Genomic DNA, 25,567 nt, shown 5'->3' on the forward strand with positions numbered 1-25,567 from the left:
CCACGCAGCTTGATGGAGTGGGCTGCTGTGGCTGCAGCCACCCAGCAGCCTTCCCGCTGCCCACCCCTCCCCCTGGGGTCTGCTCCCTTCCCCAGTTCCCCGGTCCCTTCTGCAAAGGGTCACACGCATGCTTGCTCCCTAATCCAGTTTTATATGAATTAGCCTTTTAGAGGATTTTTGGTTGATAAAGTTCTTTTAATTCCCATCATTTCAGGGGGCAATTACATGAGCAGTTTCTTGGCAGGGAGGACGTGGGTTGACCTCTGGAGCCAATAATCCCTTAACCCAGCTCAGCTGCAACTGGCATAGCAACTTGGGCCTTGATCTGTAGTGAAATAGGATACTTTATTGGCTACTGAGTGGAAAAGAGCTAATACTACTCTCATAATTTTATTTATCCGAACCTGCAGGAGACTGCATTTTACATATGGGGACATATTAGTGCAGGCAAAACTTTTGTGGTTTATTCCCTGACACCACAGGAGCCCTTATGACTTGTCCCAAGGAATCAATAGAGAGGCATCATGAATAACCTACAGAGATTTTGTCCCCTCAGTGGAGAAAGCCTCAGGGAAGGATTTGGTCTAAAATTTCCATACTAATCTTAATAAAATACTCTCCAACCATCACATCGCAAAACTGGAAGGAGTAGTTAATAAAGCAGCTTGTTGACTTGCAGCTGCTGCAACTTACTCCAGCTCAGTTTCCAGGGTGTTTACACAACAGCAAATGCAAACATGTTTTATCTGACAGGACAACAGCTTTGAGCAATTCATTATCAACTACTGTAATGAGAAGTTGCAGCAGATCTTCATTGAACTTACCCTCAAAGAAGAGCAGGAGGAATACATCCGAGAGGTAATACTTGAATGGATCTTTCCTTATCCTCTCCTCTTCCCATTGTCCCTGTAAAGATACACAGGCAGGCATGCTGGAACCTCTTTTCAGGGAAGAGAGTCACTTTTTGACCACAGGGCTGGCATGGAGCATGTTTGTGTAGGACTGTGTGGTAGTTACATTAAGCAAAAAAAGTTGGTTTTGGTTTTGTTTCACATTATGAGTTCTCCAGGTAAAAACCAGACCCAGCTCTCAGTCATTGGCCACAATGACTGGCAGTTCTGAGCAAGGTCTAATTAATTTATTAAAAGACTAATAGCACTTTCTGATATTAGTGCCATTCCCCCACAGCCTGTGTTTTGGATTACACAATAGTGTCTGGGATACACCCCAGCAGCAGCCACAGCTAATCCCATTTCAAAAGGGAATTGGGTGGGTAAAACAATAGCATGCAAGATGAAAGAAACTACAAATAGTTTTCTTTCAGTTTAGTATTGAAGGGAGCTGTGTGAGCTTTATGGGTAAATTTAAGATGTGCTTTGGAGCCCAGACTCTGGTGTTTGATGTTATTCTGTGAGTGAACATCATTAAAGTTTTAATAGGTTTTAGCAGTACTCCCCATGATATACAGAGCTCAGACAAAATACCAACTCACAGCTGTAGAAACTGGCATTACACTGTCTGTACTCAAATTGGATTATACCGTTGTGCTGTATAAGCATTTTGAAAAATTAAATAAAGTTCCTGTTTTATAATCCTGAGGGTAATATAAAGTTTGGGTATGTCTTTTTTTCTTTTTGCATTCAGTGGTGAAACTCTTGAAACATCATTACTGCAATTTGGTTCTTGAATGATGTTTCAAATGCTGTGAAGAAACCTAAACTGTAAGAAGTACTGCAGAATGAAAATTAAGAATTAAATTAATATTTTCTTTTTCCAGTCCTTTGCCCTACCAGTGTTACCTCCTGATGCATTGACATCTCATCCTGGAAATTTTATCACTGATTTTTGAAAAAATTAGGATATTAGGAATATCTGAACAACAGCCAGACTCTAGATTTTTCAGATGGTCTTATCTAAATTTAGCTCTCTTTCTTCCTCCCATTAAAAAAAAAAAAAACCCACAACAACTCTGATCTGGGATGCTTGCAGTGAAACGGGCTTATTTCCTTGTATCCAGCGGGAGCGTGGGCAGAGCGGTGCTGGGGCGGGTGGCTGGCGGGGCGCCAGGGGAGTGCATGGGAAGCTGACACGGGTGGGGGAAAGGAATGGAGAGCGCATTTGGCAGCTGCTCAAGGACAGTCATTTTGCACAGATAATGTTAGTAGTAGATGATTGCATTTCTTTCTTAATAAATAAAATGTTGGTAGGCATATAGAATTAAATTTGAAAGTAGGATCTTAGTTAACTGGAATGTAATTTAAATTGTCTAGAGGAAAAGCTCCCTCGATTGTTTTCATGTTCGTGCATTTATTTTTCTTCTCTTATAGGGAATTGAATGGACTCATATTGAGTATTTCAACAATGCTATAATTTGTGACCTAATAGAAAATGTAAGTTATATTCAAGAATCTCTCTGAATATTTTTTTAATGCATGGATTGAATTTAGCTGTGAAGTTGGTATGCACTTTGATTTTTATAAAACAAGCCACTCATTAGTCATCTGATTTTGTATGGTAAAAGTTTATTTTACTAAAAAAAATATTTTTATAAGGCTATATGTTTCTTTGTTAGAAATGTTCAGCCGCACCTATGCAAAAAAAACCCAACACCCCAAACAGCTCTTAAATGTTTACATTTAGTTCTGTTTTCAGTAGAAGATATCACATGCTGCATTGTAAATAACACTTCTTTTTATATGGAAACTAGAAAACTCAATAACTTGTTACTGAGTGCTTTAGGTACAGAAATCTTTTATCTAATAAGAGGATTTCCTATAGACTTAGCAGCAAGAAAGATAAAAATCCTTAAGAATCAAAAACCAACAGTTTTTAACCGTTAACATAAAATGTATGCTGATTTTCCCCATAAACTGGCTACTTTCAGTTAAGTTGGAGTTTCTATGAGCTGAGTAAATGACACAAAATTCCAGCATGAAGTTCAAGATTCAGATCTCAGAAACAGTCTTTCAAAAATGCAGATACTAAAAATCTGTTGGAAATGGGGATGGGGAAAAGAGCCAGACTTTGAGATGGCTTGAAGAATGTTTTTCCTGGTAGCAGAAGTCGAACAGGAGTGAGCAGTCTCCTTTTTATGCCTTGATGGAAATGTGATGGAAACAAATGCTAAAACTCTTGTCTTGAAATTTCAGAACCAAACTGGAATCCTGGCCATGCTAGACGAAGAATGCCTGAGACCAGGAACTGTTACTGATGACACCTTTTTAGAAAAACTGAACCAAGTCTGTGCCACTCACCAGCACTTTGAGAGCAGGATGAGCAAGTGCTCCCGGTTCCTCAATGACACCTCTTTGCCTCACAGCTGCTTCAGGATTCAACATTATGCTGGCAAGGTACCTGGGGAAGCAGGGAGTATGTGGTGTGTGGAGGGTGTTATACCTGTGTGAAGCCTAGGTTGCTACAACGGGGAGGCTCTTTGTCCAATAAATGATGTTACGGTAATGGAGGAGAATTGCTTGAGTCAATAGTTGATCAAAAAATCCAGACCTGTCTTAATCTTTTCTGTCTTAAGCCTAAGATTCATGATTTGGGCTGAAAGGTTTTCAAGGATCATGCTGCTTTAGCTGAAATCAAGGGCAGTTCTCCTTTCATCAAAGGAGAAAGGTGTCCCACCTGCTTTGGTGGTGAACTGCTTGTGCTGCTAGGTCTCTGGAAATAAAACGTTTAGAATGACAAAAGTTCATCCACATTTGAAGGCAAGTTATTTTGGAAAACATGTTGTTTGTCACTGAACTAGCTGAAGTCCTTAGTCATGTTGATGAGAAAATAAAATTTTTGTACATTTGAAGGAACTGAGTTTATTTTGACAATGTGCGTGTTTAAACAGAGGGAAGAGAAGGCTATACAGAGGGCTTACAAATGTATTTGCTTTTTACAACATAAGCAGTATGAATAAATATAAGCCCGATAGTTTTTGATGTGTAATTCAGTATGAATTTTTATTAATGAGAATCCAAATAAAAGAACACAATTTATTTATTTAAAAAATCTAAAAGTAAAAGTAGGTGTTGAACGTATGTATACCTGTTGTTTGAATCTGCTGAACTGTTAATTTCACAGAAGAAAGAATATTTGGAAAGTGTTTCATTTTCCTAGGACTGTTTAGTACTTCCCTGGTTTTTAACATTTTCTCAATCTTACAATTTTGAATAGCTCAATAATTAGCTCATTCAAAATAGTGCTGAAAATATCATACTTTCAGCCTTTGAGGCAGCCATTTGTTAACTTTATGTAAGTATTTGCCAGGAAGATTTGGTAATTGCATATGATCTATCAGAGATTAATACTTAGGTATTTCTTTGGTTGTCAAAGTTCAAAGCAAATTGAAAACACCCTAGTACTTTGAGAAGGACTGCAAACAGATTGTGTCTTAGCAGGCAGTGAGGGTCTTCGATTGTTATTGGTATTCACTTACCCAGTGGAGCAGTCCGTGAATTCCTCCTATTTTGGGAGGAATGTTGTTTTTCCATCCTCAGCTGAGAACATTTTGATCTAGTCATTGGACAATGAAAGTTTGACTCTCCTTTTGTGAAATATAAGGAAGTTCATATGAGCAGTTTTTTCAGTAGTGGCATTTACCACACCTGTCAGAAACAGAAACGTGTACTCCAAAGAAAAATGCTTCCTGAATTCCCCGTCACTTGCTGTTGTGTAAAATATGGCTGTGTCAGTATTAGTTTTATTCAATATTCTGGGTACATAGTACATATCTGCACAGAACTGAGAAACCATGAAGCTGAAGGATCTGTATTACCAGCCGGATGACTTGTCACAATTAATCAAACTAAATTCCCTACCCTCAAAAATTAAAAAAGCCAGTAGCAATCTGAGATCTACATGAAGTTCTCCCCTGGACTCCTCCTGGGTCTCCAGCTGCAGGTCAGAGCTTTGCATTCACGCTTGTTGTTGTTGGACTGTTTTCCTGGTGAAAGTCCTTTAAAATAACAGTCCTCTGAGGACTGGACAGATAGCTGCTTGCTGCTGCGAAATCAAGAGGTGATATTTCATATCTTGTTTTAGTTAGGCAAATAATGTGAACATTAGCACTTTGAAAGGAAAGGGTATTTTTGCTGTTGTGATTCAAAAGTGAGGGAGAAAACCTTTTGTCAGCCAAAAAAAGATTGTTTTGGAGCATTGGCAAGTGGTGGCATATCAGAGTTATCACAGAAGAAGGGGTTTTTTCCATTTCAGAAACCAGAATTGATCACCACAAGAAACTGCTAGCAGTGTGAGAAAAGGCGTCTTTCTCAGATAACGTGTTCACAGAAATTTTATTGAACAAAAAGTCTTCCAAATGTCAAATTTAAAATTAAAGCTGAAATGTCTTTTGTTTGTTTTGGATAGTGAGAAAGAAGGGGAAATCAATTTCTTGGATCAGTTTTGAACTGGCCTATGTTATAGTTCAAATCATGCTCTGATGAGGCTCTTCTCTATTGTTCAGGTTATGTACCAGGTGGAAGGATTTGTTGACAAAAATAATGATCTTCTGTACCGTGACCTCTCCCAGGCCATGTGGAAGGCCAATCACTCTCTTATCAAAGCATTGTTCCCAGAAGGCAACCCCGCTAAGATCAATCTAAAGAGACCGCCAACGGCAGGTTCACAGTTCAAGGCTTCAGTTGCTACCCTGATGAAAAATCTTCAGACAAAAAATCCAAACTATATCAGGTAAATTACCCTATGGCAAAGCTTTGGTGAATTTATGTTTGGTGAAGTTAAAAAAAAAAAGTAAAAATCTTGATATCCAAGGATAAACTGTTGAAATCTATGCTTTAAACTCACAGTAGTAGTTGTTGACATGTACAGCGCTGCAGGCAAGTGTCCCTGTTGGTTTCCCTTTCCAGATGCATCAAACCCAACGACAAAAAGGCTGCACACATTTTCAATGAGGCTCTGGTGTGCCACCAGATCCGCTACCTCGGTCTTCTGGAGAACGTCCGGGTCCGAAGGGCAGGTTACGCATTCAGGCAGGCATACGAGCCTTGCCTGGAAAGGTACAAAATGCTGTGTAAGCAGACGTGGCCCCACTGGAGAGGGCCAGCCAGGTAGGAAAACATCAGTATTCTTACCTGTCCTGTTCCAATGACTGAAATTATTATCTTCTACATGTTCTGATTTTAATTTTTAATGAACTTTCAAGTATTTTAAAAGTAAATGGAAGAAGTAAGCCAGTGTGACTCAAGTGTTTTACCTGTATGTTGTTCCTTAGCGTCTTGTTCCAGATTTTGGATGGGTTCATTCACTGGGCAACCTATACTTTTCAGTAGGCTGAAAATTACAGTTCCTTGGCAAAGGAGATGATTTTAGTGATGAACTGATCTACTAATGGAAAAGACTTTGCATGTGAGCAAGGAGAGCACGTTGTTTTTAGAATATATTGCAGCCTTTACTGATCCGGGCCTGAAAGAAAGGGTGAGAGAGGAAGAAATACTGGAGTGGAATCAAAATTACTAGGAGATCTGGAATAATCAGAAGGACACTTATCTTTAATAACCAACTTTCAAAGTGCAGGAACACCCATTTCTTTGAAGACAGTCATGCAATCTTCCTGTGTTCGTTCAAGAATAATTTTACATAATGATTGGTGAACAGCTATGAGATAATACTACTTGCAAATCAACTGTATTAAATATATAATTTAAAATTGCATAGTGTTCACATGTATTTTTACAGATAACGTCTTGGGTAGGCAAATGAGCTTCTCTTAATTCTTTTTACACGTGGCCACCAATAGCATGATTTAAATTTCTTTCATAATAGATTAATATCTTTAGCTACAATTTAATTCTTTAGGTTATCAAGATAATGGTGGAAGTGCAGTATTGATAACAATAGCATTGTACAATCATCACAAAGATCTGTGCAATTCCTCTCTTTTGTTGACATTTATATAATGCAGTTGGTAGAGTGTGGAACATTAGCATTTGTCAAACTCATCAGTCTTTATTTCACATTTTGATGTTAGTGTGAGAGCTCTTCCTTTTTCCTTTTTTTAAAAGTAACATCATTATAGATGTAAGAGGAGAAAATAGGCCATTGCTAATGCTGTTAAATAAAAATTGCTCTTTTCTCATCAAATTATTCTGAATCTTTACAGTGATTATTCTTGCCTTCAGCTAAATAACCAGTGAGTAAATGAGTTAGGTTTTCAATCTTCTTATGTCAAGCACTATTTAAGAATTTAAAGTATGCTTTCGTATACTTTCCATAAATTAATCTGTGAATATGTAAACTATGAAGTTTTAGAGCTGGGGGTCATGTGTGCTAAGCTCATTTACTTCTTATTAGGGCTGGAGTAGAGGTACTGTTTAATGAATTGGAAATCCCTGAAGAAGAATTTTCGTTTGGTAGATCAAAGATATTCATCCGCAACCCAAGAACGGTAAGTGAAAAATCTCTTCTGTGAAATCAAGCCATCTTTCATGAGGAGAGCGTGTTATGAACTGCATAATTCACTAGCTGGTTACTACAGATTTTTCTAGATACAGTGCTTTGATGTATTGCTGTGGAATATAGCATTTAAAAAGGCACTTTTTAATGTTAGACCCATTAAAATTGGTGTGAATCAAGACTCTACAATAGCTGTCAGCCTGAATTTAATGTAACTTTTGTGTACTGACTTGCGACAATGTATCTGCCACAAACCTTGTTGATGCATCTGCCTATAGCTCTGGAGATGAATAAACCAAAAGGTGTCTGAAGGGGGTCTTGAATGAAGGAGAGATTTCTCTTACAATACCTGTGCTTATGGTTTTTCTTATGCTTATGGTCTCTTCTTCTCTGCTGTTTTTCTTCCAATGTCAAACAAAACCCTAAAAAAACCCCCACCCAGCTCTTCAAACTAGAAGATCAGAGAAAGCAGCGGTTGGAGGACTTGGCTACTCTAATTGAGAAGATTTATAGAGGTTGGAAGTGCCGCACACGCTTCTTGTTAATGAAAAGAAGCCAGATTGTGATTGCTTCCTGGTACAGGAGATACGCAGTAAGATACTATCCTTACTAAATGGGGGGTTCTTGTCATTGTTTAATGCATTTTTTTCATACAACCTTGATATGATATTTCATATAAATTTAAGACGGTATTTTACCTTGAATGTGTATGGAGAAGTGTTGAAAGAATTCCATTTTCTGTTGGTATTTAAGTACCGATAATGTAAATACAGACAATTTAGTTTCTATAGACCACTATTAAGTGTTTACATTGTTCTTATGCTTAAACAATTAAAAAGCTCACCAGAGTCCTTTAGCTCTGGGAGAGCAGGATTTTGTGGCCCAGCTGGGAAGAGTCTTTTTCTTTCAGCTAAAATGCTGTGCTGCCTGGCACTTACAGTGCTTTCAAAACACATGGTTAATGCATAAAAAATGTTCAGTAATATACATGTGCAATTCTGTGGAATTCAGTCATTCCTAAGGCTTTTTGTATTTTTGCCTTATTTGGAACCTTTGCATCTGAGGCTCAAGAATGCTGCTTGGGAGGATCCCAGGGATTTATTTTAATTATAGCTCATAGGACTCATAGTTCAGTATTGTTATTGATACAGTTTGAAGCAATTTCAAGTCTGTTTGTAGACTGGGTATTCTGTGTCACGAACGGAACAGTACTGTTGTGTGACTCTTTCAGGTCTTTCTGTCAGTAAATAACATTGACTTACATCATAAAAAAATATTTATTGTTTTAAGTTTTAAAATAGTTCTTAAACCTCTCGGCTGTGTTTTGTTATTGTGTACGTATTAGAAAGCTTGATAAAATATATGATATGGAAAGAAAGCATCTTCTTAAACTGCAAGTTGCAGAATTGACAGTCACTGTTTTTCAGTTGATGAGAACTTTGCTTATCATCTTGAAAGCCATTAGTGTTTGGTTCTGTTATCTTGGATAATTAGAGAAGCATAGATAATTTGGAAAAAGTATGAATAAATGCTTTTTTTACTGTAAAAATTCTTCTCTCTGAACTTCTGTGATTGAATGCACCATTTCTATAAACAGCATCGTTACAGAATTGCGCTGTGCCCATATGACTTCATTATGATCTCATACAATCTTAATTAAAAATGGAGTTACCACAGCTAGATTGATACAACTGTTATTATAAAGAAATGAAAACAAATATGTGACCAAGTTCACATCATTGTTGATTTCTTAATTGTAGATCTTCATTGGTTCACTGGTAAAACACAGCAGCAGTTGTCTTTGAATGCAGGATGGAGTCAGAGCAAGTCCCTCAGAATTACTTTTGGGTGATGGTAGAGATATTTCCTCAGCCTCCTCATGGAGATGGAGGGCACCATTCTCCTAACCCAACATGACTGCTAGGCGCTGCAATTTGGAAGGTTTCATAAGGGATCCCTTGCACAAACAAAGCTTTTTGACAACTCCTTGTGCTGGAGGCTTGGCTAAAGGATCTGCAGACACTTGCCTGTCTGTTCCCTTGCAAGGCATGACAGACATCAGCCATGGCATGAACATGGCTTAGAGGGGATTCTCTCTAGCTTGCTCACAGAGATGTTCACTGTAATTGAGTGGGCTGAGCGTGAAGTCTAAAAGCTTTTTTGCAAAGTCTGTCAATTGTTGTTCACTTAGTATCATACTAACCACTGGTCTACTGGAGAACTGAACTTTTCAGAAGGAAAATGCTCAGCTGTCCAGGAAATTTATTGTTCAAACTGGCATACTTGGGTAATATTCCAGCGTGTGATTCAGGAATCCATTGGTTTTCTTTTTCCTATTCCTAAGTTATCATCAGCATTTAGTATTATAAAGGGACTGCGGGTAATAGGAACAGCACAAGTCTTATGAAGAGATGGTAAAAAGCTTAGCCAACAAACCTGAGCATTTGTGACGGTTTGTATACTACTCTGTTGGAGTGAAAGACAAATAAAGCTGTTACTGTTAGTATTTAATCCATGTCACTTTTGTGCTGCTGACCATGAACTTAGTGTTTCTGTAAAGAGAGAGTGACATTGTCCATGCAGCATTGTTGATGTGCTTTGTTTCCCCTCGAGTTGAACAGAGAATCTACTCTCTGATCTGCTTGGTCAAAAATTGTTCCCTTTTTACATTTAGTGCTTTTATCCTTAATCATATTTTCATATGTTAAAAACGAAATTTTATTATACAATATTTTACAGTTACAATATTCTGTTCTAAGCATCATGTTTTTATTTTCAATACAGCAACAAAAAAAGTATCAGAAGATAAAGAGTTCAGCTATTATAGTACAGTCTTACATCAGAGGATGGAAGGTGAGTTTCCTGTTACTGCGGCAGTGTCTGCATGTTGAGGTAAGGAGCAGGTCAGAAAACACATTCCAAGTGCACTGAGCCTCCAGACTTCCATGCCTTCTGTCCATGGCGCTTTGGCTGTGCTGTAGCCATTGTTAAACACTCGTGTTTGCCATAGAAGAGGTGAGTCTGGGACATTTGCATGTAGCCTGGGCTATGAATCCCTGCAAACGGTGCAAGTGAAAGGCTGGGACCACGTTCAACTGCTGAGTTACCCTTGGAGCGTCTTCTGCCGGAGAATTTGGAGAGAGGAGCCCTCTTTACATGGGCTGGCGCATGGATGAGTGAGTCTGGTGTTCAGAGCAGACCTAGGTACACAGCAGTTCCAAAGTAGAATGGTCTGGGACTCTGAGCTTATGAAAACTGTAACATTGGACTGATTTGGGAGAAATAAGTTGTGGTTGGTGGTTATTTTACAGTTAACAGGATTCTCAAAGAATGAAAAAAACTAAAAGCTGGTTTAAAATAAAATCTTTGGGTCCCCTGGGCAGTACGTTACTTGTGCTAAGTCTTCAATTCTCCTCTGTGTGCTAAGCAGAGAGGTGAAAATGTACTGTACTCAACTTATGTTGAGCAAGTATTTTATCACTGGTTGCTTGTCCTTTGCCTCAGTTTGCCACAATTTTGCTTCTTCTCTGAGAGCTTTGTACTTTGTGAAGGGATAATCCTGCAGCCATAGTAGAGACTTAAGGAGTGATGCTGTAATAAGAGGTAAAAATGTGGTTAACAGCTCACATGAAAGCAGCCACAGTGCTTAAAGCAACTACTGCTGTCCAGCTTCAGAAAAAATGTCCCTGGGCTCCTCTGTTCTCTTACTAACCTTCCTCCACCACACTAAATGTGGCTTTCACCTCTATTTAGGGAAGAGAAAACTGCCTTTAATTCTGGAGTCCATTCCCTTCCTGTCAGACAGGGAAGGAAGGGGCTGCAGTCACTAGCTATAGGTGTAAACAGCCCTCTCCTGCTCACAAGGTTTTAAAGTTTGCCAGCAATATAGCTAGCGTAATTTGATTTTACCATTTTTCTTGATTTTTATTTTGTTTTTATTATTTTGTTTAAATGAGTTAAAAATATCCTTTCAGTCTAACTATTGACGTGCTGTCCTTTCCCATGAGCGTTATTTGAAGAAAACTGGGTAAAAGCATCATCTTGAGTTATGGTTTTGTTTGTCATTGGAGAGCACGCTCTTTTGCAGTAGCACTGACATGGATAAAAGCCCGCTATGACAGCAGGTGTTAGTGTGACCTAAAGCCAGGCAATTTACTTGTGATTGAATCTTTATTGCAGTCTAAATGGATAAGACATATACTGTGTGCAGGAGAAGTATTGTTGCCATTGTACAGACAGACGTACAGATATCTCAGGTGATGCAGCAAATCTCGGAGAAAACTAAACATTGAACTAAGATCCCCTGAACTGCCAGTCCCAAGCTCTTACTTGTGCACAGAATCCTCCCTGGAATAGGGAATGTTAGGCTGCATAGCACTTATGACTTTCTTTGCTTGGGGATTTGGAGGCATTGTTTTTTGGTTTTGCCTACATTTGCAGGTTGCGGTGCCTTAGTTTAAAATCATAAAGAAATTACAGTTATTTTTCTGAATAATATTTTCAATTGTGTACAGGCTCGGAAACTTCTTCGGGAACTTAAGCATCAGAAGCGTTGTAATGAGGCTGCCACAATAATTGCTGCTTATTGGCATGGTACCCAGGTAAGAAGGTGGCAACAAATTGTGCACTTCATTGTCTTTACATAGAATGAGGAAGGCCGTTCAGGATAAAGTTGTCTGGGCATATTTTTAGTGGCTTAAACTGCTGATTTTTTTTGTTTCTCTTTGCTGCTAACATGTTTTAGATGGTGCAGTCTGGGAAGCTGGGACACGCTTTAATATTTGCTGTCTGTAGAGACTGGATTCTTTCTTTCTTTCTTGCACCATTGGGAACTTGCAGTAACCTTTTCTTTCCTAAGCTTTTCTATATCCCATTTCCAAATGCATCACAGGCGCGAAGGGAACTGAGACGACTGAAGGAGGAGGCTAGAAATAAACATGCTATTGCTGTTATTTGGGCTTACTGGCTTGGATATAAGGTACTTCATGCACATATCACATGCCCCCCTTCATTACCCAACAATATCAATATTTAATCAGTAGTAAATGGTGAGAATTAATGACTAATACAATTGACTTTAAAATAATAGAGCATGATCATTGATTCCTTCCATCTCCATTCATGCCACACTTAATAAATCTGACAACATTCTGTATGTCATTTTTTTTTTTGTAGAGTAGGAAATTCTTTGCATGGCAACCAAGTAGTGATTTGCACTAACAAGCCATTAGACTAGATTAAAAATGACTGGACTACAGTATTCTCCAATTAGGAAGTGCACTTAACTACATGTAAATATGCAAAGCATGGTTTGCGGGGGGAGAGAAGGTTGGGGTTTTTGGTGTGTTTTTTTCCCCCCTTAAGAAGTGCTTTCAGTGACACTGTATTTTAGTCATCCAATTGAGCTTTTCATCAGGATGTATATTCTGTACCCTGGACGGTCTTCATTTTTACAAGTTCAAACAACTGCTACTAAGTTTTACTAAATTTTCATTTTAATTGGTTTAATTGATTCTCTGGCTGTGGTTTGAACCACTAAGAAAATTTCAGGAAGTACAAGTAAAGCATGGTTTTATGACCTGATCTTTTAGCAGAAAATTATGTTAGTTTGCAATTCTAAACTTACAGCCCTAGAAAAATCTCAGGAATTCCAGCATCAGCTGTTTGTTTTCAGAAGCAAAGTCCCACTGAAAGATTCTTGCTAATCCCCAGCCTGCAGTTGTGGGTTATGTGAACATTTGAATTGCTGTTCACTAGAGGTCAAAAATTTATTGGTTTCGATTAATAAGTTTGTAATTTAGTTGAAAACCATATTCAGTAAATAGGTTTGAAACATTTTCCAGTTATTACTTAGGTTGGAGGAGGGGAGGGGGGAGTGTTGTCAGAACACCTTGCCAACTAGATGAAGAAATGTGCTCAAATTAAATCTGGAGTATAATGCTGAGTTTGACCTTTGCTATTTTGATATAAATCTATTAGATTTCTAATGAAATGGCAGCCCTGGGAATCCAAGCGAACATATACAGAATTTCCCTCATACTAGAGAGACTTTGGAACTTTTCAGAGCTAGCTTGATATTTAGATAGCTGTGTAATTTGACAGACGCACTGTTTCCTCTATGTTTGTTTAAATGCAATACATTGATAATTTATTTTCTTTTTAACCAGAGTTCCTTTCACCCTGAAAAATTGCTCAGTACTGCAGAAGTGATATTTATTTTCGTATGTTTAAGATGCTGTTTAGTATTAAAAAGGGCACATCCAGAAAGCGGATGCAATAGTGTTAACTGTATTACAGCTCCTCATTTAAATATTTAGTAGATTTGGATCATTTTTAACATGTTTTAGTAGTTATTTTTATCAAATGGCTCACAGGAATTTAATGAAAAATTGCCTCCTTATTCCTTAAGTATAAATAATTAAATATAATAATATATATATAGCTAAAGATAATCTACATTGAATTAAGATTAGAAAAAGAATTGCAGTATCTGTAAGAGATAAAACTTGTTATTGGTGTGATGTTTTATCTTTTCCTAGGGGAATATTTAAAACAAAAGTTTCTGTAAGTGATCATCAGAGATTGCTTGCTTTACAAACAAACAAAAAAGAGCTATAGACCTCAAGTACTCAGTTTCCTTCCTTTTCACAAGACAGACAAATACTTAGCTTTGCAGAGTCCTTGTTTTTACAGTGCAGTATATGAATAGTGGGAGCTTTTGTTCCAAGCAGATGAGTGAAAACATATTCTTTGAGAGCCTGCATCTAACGCAAATTAACCTTTCTAGCTGCATCAGAAAAGGGTAACTGACACAGGCTGGAACTGCTGTTGCACAAGTCTGTTTGACAACATGTAACTTGACAAGTGCAGATATATCCTAAAATACGAGGTTCTGTTAAGTTGCCCACATGTGCCTTTGTGTTTAGAATACTTTGGAAATTGCTTTCCTAAAGTGGAAATGATTGATGAAATGTAGGTAAGTGCCTATCTCTTTGTACATGAGGAAGGCACTAGGTGTGGGGGGTTTACCCCTTCATTCCACAGACAGACATAATTTACCAGGCTGGAGAACTTTTTTTAAAGTACATAAAGATTGAAATAAAAAATAACCTCCAGAATAAAAGCCCTCAATACAGTGCTAGTAATTTATCGTTGCATACATAGTTTCAGAGTTGATTCTGTTCTGCCCAGGCACTTGCCAGTGGAAGAAATGACTAGATAGTAAGATTTTAGTAAGTCTTGTTTTTCATATGCATCATTTTGATCATTCAACTGCAGGCAAAGTTTTCCATTAGAATCAAGTTACAAGATACCACCGATTGTGAGGTGTGCACAGAAGAGAAGATGGAAACACTGATAGCAAATAATGGGGCTGACAAAATTCTTATCTGTGCATGCCACTTAAGCAGCAGTGGAAGCTTTTTTGACCTCCTATGTGGCTTCACACCAGTTCACACTGACACATTGGGTTTTAAAGGTTAAACGCTGTTTTTCCATCTTTCTATCTTGATTGTAAGTTGGCTGTTCTATTTGGGAGAAGCCTTTTCCTGGTCGTTGTGCTATCGGCATCGGGCTGTCTCTTTTGTTCACTATCTAAACCTTTTAGGCTCGAAGGGAATTGAAACGCTTGAAGGAGGAGGCTAGGCGTAAGCATGCTGTTGCAGTCATTTGGGCTTACTGGCTTGGACTGAAGGTACTTTCTCAAACACTCCCATCTGTCAACATGAACTCAATAAAGCGTGGCATCTTACTAACACTTAATAAACAAGCAGTTACGTGGGCTCACTAGTAGGGATGACTTTTACACAGAATTACATTGCTTAATTCTGTCGTGGACTTTACTGAAAAAATCGTAAGCTGAAAATGCCTCATTTACAGCAATATTTAGGCATCAGGTGTTTTTTTCATATCAGGAATTTCAGTTTTCAAGTGAAAGACAAATGTCAGATTAAAGGGACTCAATTACGGTGGTTGACTTTAAAACCTGACCTACGTTGGCAAAGATCCTACTGGATAGATTACAAGGATGTATTTTCTTATTGTGACCTCTGCTTGTTTGAATGGGAAGTAGGGTGGAGCTGCTTGATTCTCAGTGCTGCTCACGTTAGACCCCTGACCACAGTGTCGAGAGCGTGGTGTAAAGCTAATGATAATGTCCTGCTGCTTCCTTCAAGCCTTTTTAGGGCATGGCATTGCATGCCGTTACCTATGGCTGGTGGCAGCCATGAATTCCCAGAAAAATTGAAACGTACAAGAGTCTTTTGTTTTCTGTCTCTTTCTTTCAAGGACTGGTTGGCAAAAGAAAACACATTTGTAATCTGGAAAAATGTAGTTCTGCTCTGTAAATAGACTATGAAAATGGCATCCTGAGAAGTTTCAGGTCTGTGCCCAAATGATTTGCATAACACAGTTTTCAAACGTAGTTTTACAGATGCAGTCCTGAAGAACTGTGGAAATCAGAATCAGTTTGTTTGGCTGGGTGTCTCTTTTGCTAACAGGGGTATTGTAGACTACAGAAGTATAAAAAGGAACAATTTGCTTGGTAATGCAAACTAAAGCCCAGTTCTCATATTCTAATACTTATTCTAACAATGATGAAATGGGAAAAATAGTTAAAAACCATATCATTATATATAATCAATATGTATTATGTTTATAAAAAAATCCATTACAATACGTACATGGAAACCAGAGCTGGAAATACAAAGGAGCCATTTTAAGAAGTCATTCTGCAGATCAGAATCACACTTCAGGTACTACTGCCAAAGTGGGTCTGTTTTTATGATTTTAAAACAAGAATATGTCCCTCCTGAGAACTCAGAGGCTGTTTTATATCAAACAGCGGCATTTAAATGAAAACTGATGAATCCAAAACCTTTAAGGCACATTACAGCAGGAATATGTTCCTGCCTGCCTGTCGTGTGGTTTTCCAACGTATTTTTTAAATAGTGTAAGTGGCACTTCCATTTCACCTGAAACAGGCAGATTTTTCTGAATAAAAACATAGCCTGTGATTACAATATGTCACTGTTACCACAGGCAATTCTCATTTGTCTGATGGCAAGGTATTTTCACCTGTGACATATGGAGGTGAAGATTTAAAGTTGATACAAATGATCAAGATTAAACTATTAATTCTTGAGTCCTTTTTTTTTTTTTTTTTCCAATTGTATGGTAAGGAGATTTTAATAGCATTTGTGGTGCTTTCCAGACTTGGGCTTTTCTGGAACGGCTTGCATTTCTCAGTGCTTGCTTTGCAGCTTCCCTGCAGTGCCAATAGGATGTGTGGGTGTATATTAGTCCCTTTGTTCCAAATTAATTTGCACACCTTGCAGCTCACGGAGAATAATACAAAGCAACATCATTAAAGAGAGTCTATGAGAATATGGCGAGATTTGGGATGATTGTGGTTGGAGTGGCTTTGAGAGTGTTAATTTCCGTCCCTGAATAATAAATAAAGGCTGTACAGTAATTATAGAGCATTAAACCTTACAGAAAGTCATTGAATAAGAACTCTAATAATTTTTCTTATAAAGCGAGGAAGAAAAAATTATGTGCTGTATTTGCATAGAATGGTGACAGCTGAATGCTGTCAGTTTTGCTGATGCATCTTAATGTGTAATTAAGCAAAACCCATTTGTGGGGTTTTTTTTAATCTCAGAATGGTGACAGATTCTTGCTTTCAAAATGCTGGCTTATCTTAAAATGCATGACACTCAGTATGGGCCAGGATAAGCCAAGCAAACTTTTTCTTATAAGTTGATGTGGGTTTTTCCTCTGTGGATTTCCCTTTATTTTTTGGTTACAGTGAACTCAGCAACACATAACAAGTTAGCTAAAACCACTAAATTTGCTCTGGGGTAAATTATGTGAAGCCACGATGTTTTCCCTGGTTTTTGCTCAAAACTTGTAACAGGTGTGTTGCAGACTGTGCCAAAGTTTGAAAAAAGTTGGGGGATGTTTCAACTAACTTGATGTGAGCCTGGGCTTCACATAAAACTGCAAACCAGTTGTACTCTCAGATTGCATTTTCTGAAGGGAGGAATTTAGATACTATCCTAATTAGCACTGAGAGAAATACAAAGGGAGAAACAAGTACTCTGAAACTTCCATTTACAAGCATGTATTAAAAATCAGTATCACCTGCAAAAATGGTTCTCAGTGATCACTCTTCAGATTATTTTTTTTAAAATAAATTTTAGGAGCAAATATCAAGCTTACTGACATGAAGCAACCTTTGTGTTGATTCTCTGCTCTTACCAAGCACCAAAACCTTCTTTTCCTTTTTGGAATGAAGACTGCTGGTATGAAAAGAGTTTTTTCATGCATAAGTCTGCTGTGGAAAAAAAAATCCATTTTTTATTATAGAAAACTCTGTGTATTAAGAATCTTAAAGGAGAAAAATCAGAAACAGTTCATCAGTTAACTATGTAATTAATATCAGTTCAGTGTCACTTCAGACACAAGAAAATATGTATCACTGATGATACCTCACTTTTTCCAGTCCAACTTTATGTAAAAGCCTATAAAAATAGATTCATGCTGTGAATTCAACAATATTTGAATAGCTTGCCTTTTCCGAGGAAGGTATTTCACATTCTCTGTTAAATTTGCAGATGACTGTACTCAGGTCAGCCAAGGTAACTTTCTGACCTCTTGGTCCATGGTCGGGCTCATATATTTTAAGTGTACCCACTTAGTGTTCCTGTTTTAGGGAACACTTTGCATGTCTGTATGCTTTTTTTAGTATTTTCTGCCATATAGCTTATAAAAGAGTACCTGTGCAAACAAATTCATTCTTTGTATTCACTTTGACCGTTTGTTTAACTTTTCAGGTCCGTAGAGAGTACAGGAAATTCTTCAGAGCCAATGCTGGAAAAAAAATATATGAATTTACCCTTCAGAGACTTGTATGTATATATCCGTACAAAGCACATGTACATTTTCTGTGTTTTATATTTTTGTTTTCTAGCAAAAGTAACAGCTGTATTATGGCCTTGATAGTCTTTGTAAGGAAATGTCCAAGCTAAGCATATGGAAAATTGACAACTTAAATATTCTGATGTTGTAAAGAAAGAATGGTGATAGTGTTTTGAAGATGTGGCAATGGAACTAACTAAGCATTTGCCACACTTCTGTGATATCTAAATCTGCATTTCTTAATATACCTGAATTTTTAAATCCATATTCAGGTTCACGAAAGCTGAGAGTTGCAGTTTGGTAACTGTGCTTTTTAATCACAGAGCATCTGCTTTTCCGTGCTTATTTCAATAACTCTGGTATTTGAACATTAATAAAACATCTTGCTTCAATTTTATCACAGATGCAAAAATACTTCCTGGAAATGAAGAATAAGATGCCTTCTTTATCACCAGTAGATAAAAACTGGCCAGCAAGACCTTACCTTTTCTTGGATTCAACTCACAAGGAACTAAAGAGGATTTTTCATCTGTGGAGGGTAGGACACATTCTGGTCCACTCTATATAGAACTTCATCATATGATTTTCAGTAGTTTTGTTCATGAAGGGCCTATTTTTAGGATGTATTTCTTCCCCTTCCAGCTGGGATGATTTTATTTCTTTGGAAGAAGATCATTGTCTTTGGCCTGCAAGGGGTATAACTATCCTACCTACTCCTTTCTGGGGCTAGGGAGAGAGGACTGCTTCCTGCCATCAGCTTTTAACTTAATAGGAAAGCAGTATGCCTGTTAATTGGTAGCTTATAATACTTGTGTCCGTGGCCAGGACTGGGACTAGCTCTTAGTCCAACATTGGACATACCGCGTGGAATTTTTTACTTATGAGCTGTGGTTAGCTGAAATTCGTTTTGGATCTTTGGATGGAGAGAACAGCGAGAATCTGTACAAGTGCTGATGAGACGTTTTACTGATCTTGTGGGCTATGTGAATTGTCAAGGAATAGTTTTTCTTTCTGATCCTGCAGAATCCTCTCAACTGTGTTTTGTTCTTTCTCTCTGCTTACATAAACTTCCACAATTGTGGAACTATGCATATATACATGTTTCTGTGAACGTTCTAAGCACAGTCTTCTAATGACTGGTATCTGATAGATTAAGCTCATGTTCAAATGCAGCATGCTTAAATGAGATGTTTTAGATACTGGTTTTGGTGTAATTCAGAAGTATCTAGAATGGGTGAGGAGAAAAACACCTCTGCTGTTTGTCACTGTGCTACAGTGGCATGTAGGATGGAGCTGAGTCACTTCAGAGGTATATGAAGAATGTGCGTCTTGAGCAATAAGCAAACATTAGTGTGTGGTGCTGCTGCTTCAAATCAGATTTGGAAGGATAATTTTTTGGTTTGTTTAATATATGTTTTGTAGTGTAAAAAGTACAGAGACCAGTTCACAGATCAGCAGAAGCTTATATATGAAGAAAAACTGGAAGCAAGCGAACTTTTCAAGGACAAGAAGGCTTTATATCCAGCCAGGTAATGAGTTACTCTGCTGCTTTTAGTGAACAATAAATTCAATATTCTTACATAGATTTAGAAAACTAAGCAGGATTTTGCTTTTTATCTTAAGCAGGAAAGGGCATTTTCCTTGTTTGGCAATGTCCTTCCATCATTTTACTTTACAATCCTGGAAATTGACCTTAATTTGCTTCTAATTTAGGTGATGTTGCAGCCCACTAATCCAGTGATACTGAGCACTTCTGTCCAGAAGCCATGATGTTTTGTTGTTCTAACCCCCCATGACCTGTTCACATTGTAAAAGTTGGGAGAACTTGTGGAAGGGAATAACTCTCGCCCTTTCCCCTAGTTTCCATCACGCTGGTTCCTGCAAGCAATAAATGCAGATTGAACTGAAAGGCAGTAAGTCACAATGTCACTCCCAGATGAGGCGGGCCAGGGAGCTCTCCCATGTTCAGACTTAGTACGTTCAGCATAATGCTCTAATGCGAAGGCTAGGTAATTTAAGAGATACATTGGTATATATCTTTTTGAAAGGGTACTTTAAAAAGTGCTTAGAAGTTCATCTCCATTTTAGAATATTTTTTTTTAATTTGAGACTTTTTAAAAATGGGAAATTGCTGCAAATAATTTTTTTGGTTTCTCAGATTACTGAATTCTTAAAAACTGATAAATTCTTGTCATTGCTATCTGCAGAGCTAACATTACTCAAGAAAGTGCAGTAGTATCTGATTTTACTTAAGGAATGTGCTTTTTTTTTCCCACGCAATAACACTGACAAAATAGAGATCTGATGTCCTTGAAAGAAGTCGAATTGGACTTTTTAAGTGAATATGAGCTTAGAAATTGTGTTTTTCTTGAAAGCAAAGGTCTTGTCCATCTCAGGAGAGTTTTCTTTTTAAGCCATAGTTTGGGCTGAGCAGGAACAAGGCACTGTAAAATGAGAAGCACTGTAAAATGTTCAGTAGAGAGAGGAGCAGGAATCTGCAAGAGTTGATGAGAGCAGTTCCATGCACGGACAAACTGCTCGGTTGTTTGTGTGTTTCATTGTTTTTGTTTTGTTTCATTTTTTATTGAGACATTTCCTTTTTTCCTGCAATGGGTTCTGTATATGTTTGTCTTTCTTCCCTTCAGTGGATCACTTATTTAATGGCTGTATATGTTAGCTTGTGGTTTATTCCTTATTTACTTTGGGATGTCTTTTTATGCTGCTGGGAAAAGAGAAGGAAGGATGTTGCCTTTGGACTTTTCTAGGAGCAAGCAGGTTTTTTTGCTTTGAGTCAGTATACATCTGATCAGTGTAGAGCTCCTTGGGAAGGAAGGAATTTTATTTATATCTCTGCTTTGGTACTTTTTACGCCAAGACTGAACAATGAAATATTATACAACAAAAGATATATCTGAGTTACTTTTAGCCAAGACATTCTTAAGTGGTATATGTGATAGAGGATAACTGTTGATTCATCTCAGTTTTAGCTTGCAAGTTGTCATCGTTTGATTGGGGACAAAGTCCACAGGGAATCTACTGTGTTGGTGACTGTGGTTTCATAATGCTAATTAATAAAACCAGAAGAAAACAAAGTTCCAACATGGTAGAAAGTTAGAATACTTTTCCCACTCTGCACTCATTTAGAAATGTTTCCATCTCTTTTTGTCTTGTATTCAGAGCTGATTAGCTCCTGTTGGATTTTTTTTTTTTAAGTGGCCTAAGGGTGGAGGAAATTAGTGATTAGTTAGTATGATAATGATTTGTAGGATGTGGATAATCTTCTGTGTATAATACAATTATTTAAGAACAGAGGGGGACTTCTTGTGAGTTCTCAAATACCAGTACCCTTCCTTTTCTCTCCCATCTCCCTGTGTGCCAGAGATGCAATTACAAAGGTAGTGCTATTCCACTTAATATATTGGTTCCTCCTGGGCTCTAGTTTGGGAAAGCTTTGGATTTAGTACTTTGTAATTTAATCAAAGTGATTAGTTAAAGGGAGTTACAAACAAAGCAAGCAGCAACTGTATTCACCAATTCTTACCTGATAGCAAAGCTCTTACTGTATAACCCTGAGGTGGATAAAGACAGGGTGATTTGCAAGTGCAACAAGTCTTGATGAAGAGCTGGTACACATTTAACAAGAGCAGGTCTTGAAGGCAAGTTCTTGTCTGTCACTTTGAAATACTGCAAAAGAGCAGAGGTGTCAGTCCTACTGAAGTTTTATTTCCTGTTTTCAGAGAGTGATTTTAAATCAAAATTGATTGCATATGCAAGGATGTACTTTTGCCTGATATCCATAGCAATTTGGCCTACTTAATTGGAGAATGTTTCCAGAGCAAGGAAAAAAAAAATTCCTATTTATGTCTTTGGTGATAAATTTCTCTTTATTCACCATCACTGTGCTGTTAACGTATACAAGAATCTGTGTGTAATACACATACTATTTTTTACCCATCCTCCTTTCTCCATTCCCCTGGCATAATATGCTGGGAGATGTATCCACACTACTGTGTAGAAATTCCCAAGTTATTTTTCCTCTGATGTAGTATGCCTGCATGGCACAGTCGGTGTGCCTACACCACTGCACTGAGTCAGTGGTGGTACCAACCTGAAGAGTCTTGGGGAAGAGTGCAGGGTGCTGCCATTTTCAGCTTCCCAGCAGGATGGAGGACAATTACACTGCGTAAAAAACCCACCACATTAAGAGCCCTGTTTGCCTTCAGTTATGTATTTGTTGTTCTAATTATTCTGTTAGACAAGAGCAAACTATTTTGCATTGTTGTTTGAAACAGGTGAGTAGAGGTTTCTGGGTTGTTTAGAGTATTACTTCACTAAAAATGAAGCAGCAAATGACTTTCACTGGCAGAGAGCATATCAAAGCTTAAGGAAGCTTTGGGCAGTATAGAGTCATTGAAAATGGTATTTGCTGCATCTCCTGCCTCTGCGAAGCCTGAAGCAGAATGTGACTGTTTCAGGACGTTTGCTTCTTCCCTGAGATTCATATTTAACTCTTGTTTCCCTTGCCTTTTTGTTGGGCAGTGTTGGGCAGCCATTCCAAGGGGCTTACCTGGAAATCAGCAAGAACCCCAAGTACAAAAAACTTAAAGATGCTGTGGATGAAAAGATCATTATTGCAGAAGTTGTGAATAAGATCAACAGAGCTAATGGGAAGGTAATAAAATGGAATTGCTTTATCCAGAAGGGTAGATCTTTTTCGTTATAAATAAACTGAGAGGGAGATTTCATTTCTGTCATGCAGTAATCTGAGGATTTAAAAAAATGCTTTTTTTTTTAAGGGCAAATTGGGAAGTGTTGGATTTACGTAAATTAGTGATTTTAAACACCTGTTTTAAATTTATGTAAAGATTACTAAAATATTGTTTGTTTGGATTTGTAATTTTCAGCGACTTTTCCAAATAAAAATGGCATCTCATCAAATGGTAACAGAATGTATTGATTCACAACTACATGTAGTCTCTGTACCAAACTTAGATCTTCTATTTGCCAATTGAAGAAAATAAATATTTAGAGACCATTATTCTTGTTCAAGTATTTAGAAAAATTAACCTTTCAGGGTTCACACTGTCATTCAAGCTCCTGATTATCTCATTTTATTATGTTTTAAAATTGTAAGTGACCTGTCTTCTGTTTGATATCAAAAGCTTTTTGGAATGAAGAGGCAAGTTTCTTGTATCATTTGAATAAAGCTGTTAAATATGTTGGGTACTTTTTTATTCTGCCAACACAGAACTTGTTTTGCATTTAAATTATACTTATTAAAACAGGAAGTATTATCCTCCCTTAGTAAATGTAATTGTTTTCACCATATCTGTCTAAATATTAGAAGTAGTAGATGTCAGTTATGCCTTTGTGGGAGTGAAATTAGGTTGCCTGTTCTTGATGCCAAGTTAATTTTCTGGTTTAGAAGAAGCTAATTAAATGAAGACATTATCTTTCCTGTACTTGCATAGGCTACAGCTCTCAAGATTTAAAAAACCCCTAAATTTATAATGAGCTATGGTTCTATGAGCTTAAGACAGCTGCTTTTTAATTATAATAGTTAAGATTTTATTATTTAAAATTTTACAGGAGAAAAAGCTATATGTAGATTAAGTTCTCATTTCTCTTGTTATTTTCTAAGATGAATTTAAGAATACACATTCATGCTTTAAAAATATTTGTCATTTGAAAATACGAATGTTTGTCGTCCTAAAGAATAATTCCAATAGATAAAGGGAGGAGAACATAACACTGAGAATACCTATGTGATTTGTGTTCTTTTGCAACAGAGTTTTGGTGAATAACAGTAAATAGTGAGGCTTGGTCCTGAGTTAGCTGTCACTGAAAAGGTACATTGGTTTTCCTGGGGATCGACAGAGCATAAGAAATGAGGTTATCCTGATTTGCATAGTTTCTGAGTTTCAGTTCCTGAATTTTATAACTATAAGCTAGTAATTAAAGGAACTGTTTATACCTAAGCATGTGTGCCAAAACGGGCTAAGCTTCTCAATCTATAATTAGACACAAATAAATTTGACCTGATTTTAACTGATCTGCAGCTTTTACTGAACATCAAATGTTCATGTTTACTAATATGGGCCAAACTTATTAACTCTATGAACTGCTTGTAGTCCTAGTAGGTGCTCAGTAAAGACCAGTTCTCTCTTTGTGTAGATAATGGTTTGTATGCATTCGTATTTTCACAGGCTACATCCAGGATTTTCTTATTAACCAAAAATAATGTTCTTCTTGCGGATCAAAAATCTGGGAACATCAAGTCAGAGGTTCCACTGGGAGATGTTACCAAAGTGTCCATGAGCTCTCAAAATGATGGCTTCTTTGCAGTGCACCTCAAGGAGGTTTGTTATAACTTTATAATACAATAATATGACTGTTTTACATGCAGTGATATAAAAATTGTTTATTAATTATAGCATTAAATCATAGTAGTTAGCCTGTAAGTTTAGAAGCTTATTGAACTTTGTCATATCTGCAAAAACTTTGATTTAGAACTACTGAAGCCAAATGAGAACAGTTATTACATTATGAACAATCATTTGCTTGTGAAAATCAGACTTCATATTTCACTGTAGCCTTGTCAGAATTGGAGTTTTCCATTTGCAATACGGGCCTTTAATCTGGTTCAGATACCTTGTGGCGGTGTTTTCCTTTTTAGTTGCTCATATAATTCTTCCTGACACACTGGCAGGATATTTCTCTCTTCTTCATGGGATACCAAGAAATCCACGTTATGGCACAGCTAATTTGGTTACTCAGTTCTAAAGAACTTGGTTCAGTGCTATATTTGCTTCACTGCACTGTCAGCATTGCTCTGCTAAAATCATTAAGCTGGCATTTGTATTCTAGCTTAAATGGATTTGAAGAACGTCATATATAGTGTCTTCTCATACTGACCAGCTTCATGCTAAGACTGATGTTGGTAATTGTTTTCCCTTTCTTTCTGAAAATATTGTGAGCTTGCTGTGGTGTAGCCAGAAGAGGGATACAGAAACACTACAGTTTTGTAGGAGAAATGAAGGTGACCCTCCTTTAGGGTCAGAAGGTGTTTTTAACTTTCTCAACAGGTTTGTAGTTTATTTGAGAGTGAATTGCATTTTGATCCTACTCATTGCACTGCATCCCTATTTAATTTACAAGACAAAAGACTGTTGTTTCATTGTGCTGGGTAGAGAAGACTCCTTGTAAAACCTCCTGCTTGGCTGGCATTTAATATTTTTAA

The 25,567-nt window shown here is 37.4% G+C and overlaps 1 protein-coding gene across 5 annotated transcripts in view; it reads left to right on the plus strand.

Annotated features, from left to right (window-relative positions):
- MYO1B (myosin IB) overlaps positions 1-25,567 on the plus strand; it is a 116,716-nt gene that overhangs the window by 85,528 nt on the left and 5,621 nt on the right. For 3 of the 5 annotated variants that reach the window (XM_074872731.1, XM_074872732.1, XM_074872733.1), the window contains exons 14-29: positions 754-858; positions 2,328-2,390; positions 3,150-3,350; positions 5,459-5,685; positions 5,862-6,062; positions 7,306-7,399; positions 7,850-7,999; positions 10,192-10,260; positions 11,922-12,008; positions 12,299-12,385; positions 15,014-15,100; positions 18,243-18,317; positions 18,731-18,865; positions 19,750-19,856; positions 22,867-22,999; positions 24,534-24,686. In XM_074872731.1, the coding sequence (XP_074728832.1) occupies positions 754-858; positions 2,328-2,390; positions 3,150-3,350; positions 5,459-5,685; positions 5,862-6,062; positions 7,306-7,399; positions 7,850-7,999; positions 10,192-10,260; positions 11,922-12,008; positions 12,299-12,385; positions 15,014-15,100; positions 18,243-18,317; positions 18,731-18,865; positions 19,750-19,856; positions 22,867-22,999; positions 24,534-24,686 (1,974 nt within the window). The remainder of the gene's footprint in view (positions 1-753; positions 859-2,327; positions 2,391-3,149; positions 3,351-5,458; positions 5,686-5,861; positions 6,063-7,305; positions 7,400-7,849; positions 8,000-10,191; positions 10,261-11,921; positions 12,009-12,298; positions 12,386-15,013; positions 15,101-18,242; positions 18,318-18,730; positions 18,866-19,749; positions 19,857-22,866; positions 23,000-24,533; positions 24,687-25,567) is intronic. The other 2 variants (XM_074872734.1, XM_074872735.1) reach the window with 2 other exon arrangements.

The sequence above is a fragment of the Strix uralensis genome, chromosome 6 (genome assembly GCF_047716275.1).
Source record: "Strix uralensis isolate ZFMK-TIS-50842 chromosome 6, bStrUra1, whole genome shotgun sequence".
NCBI classification, from domain to species: domain Eukaryota; kingdom Metazoa; phylum Chordata; class Aves; order Strigiformes; family Strigidae; genus Strix; species Strix uralensis.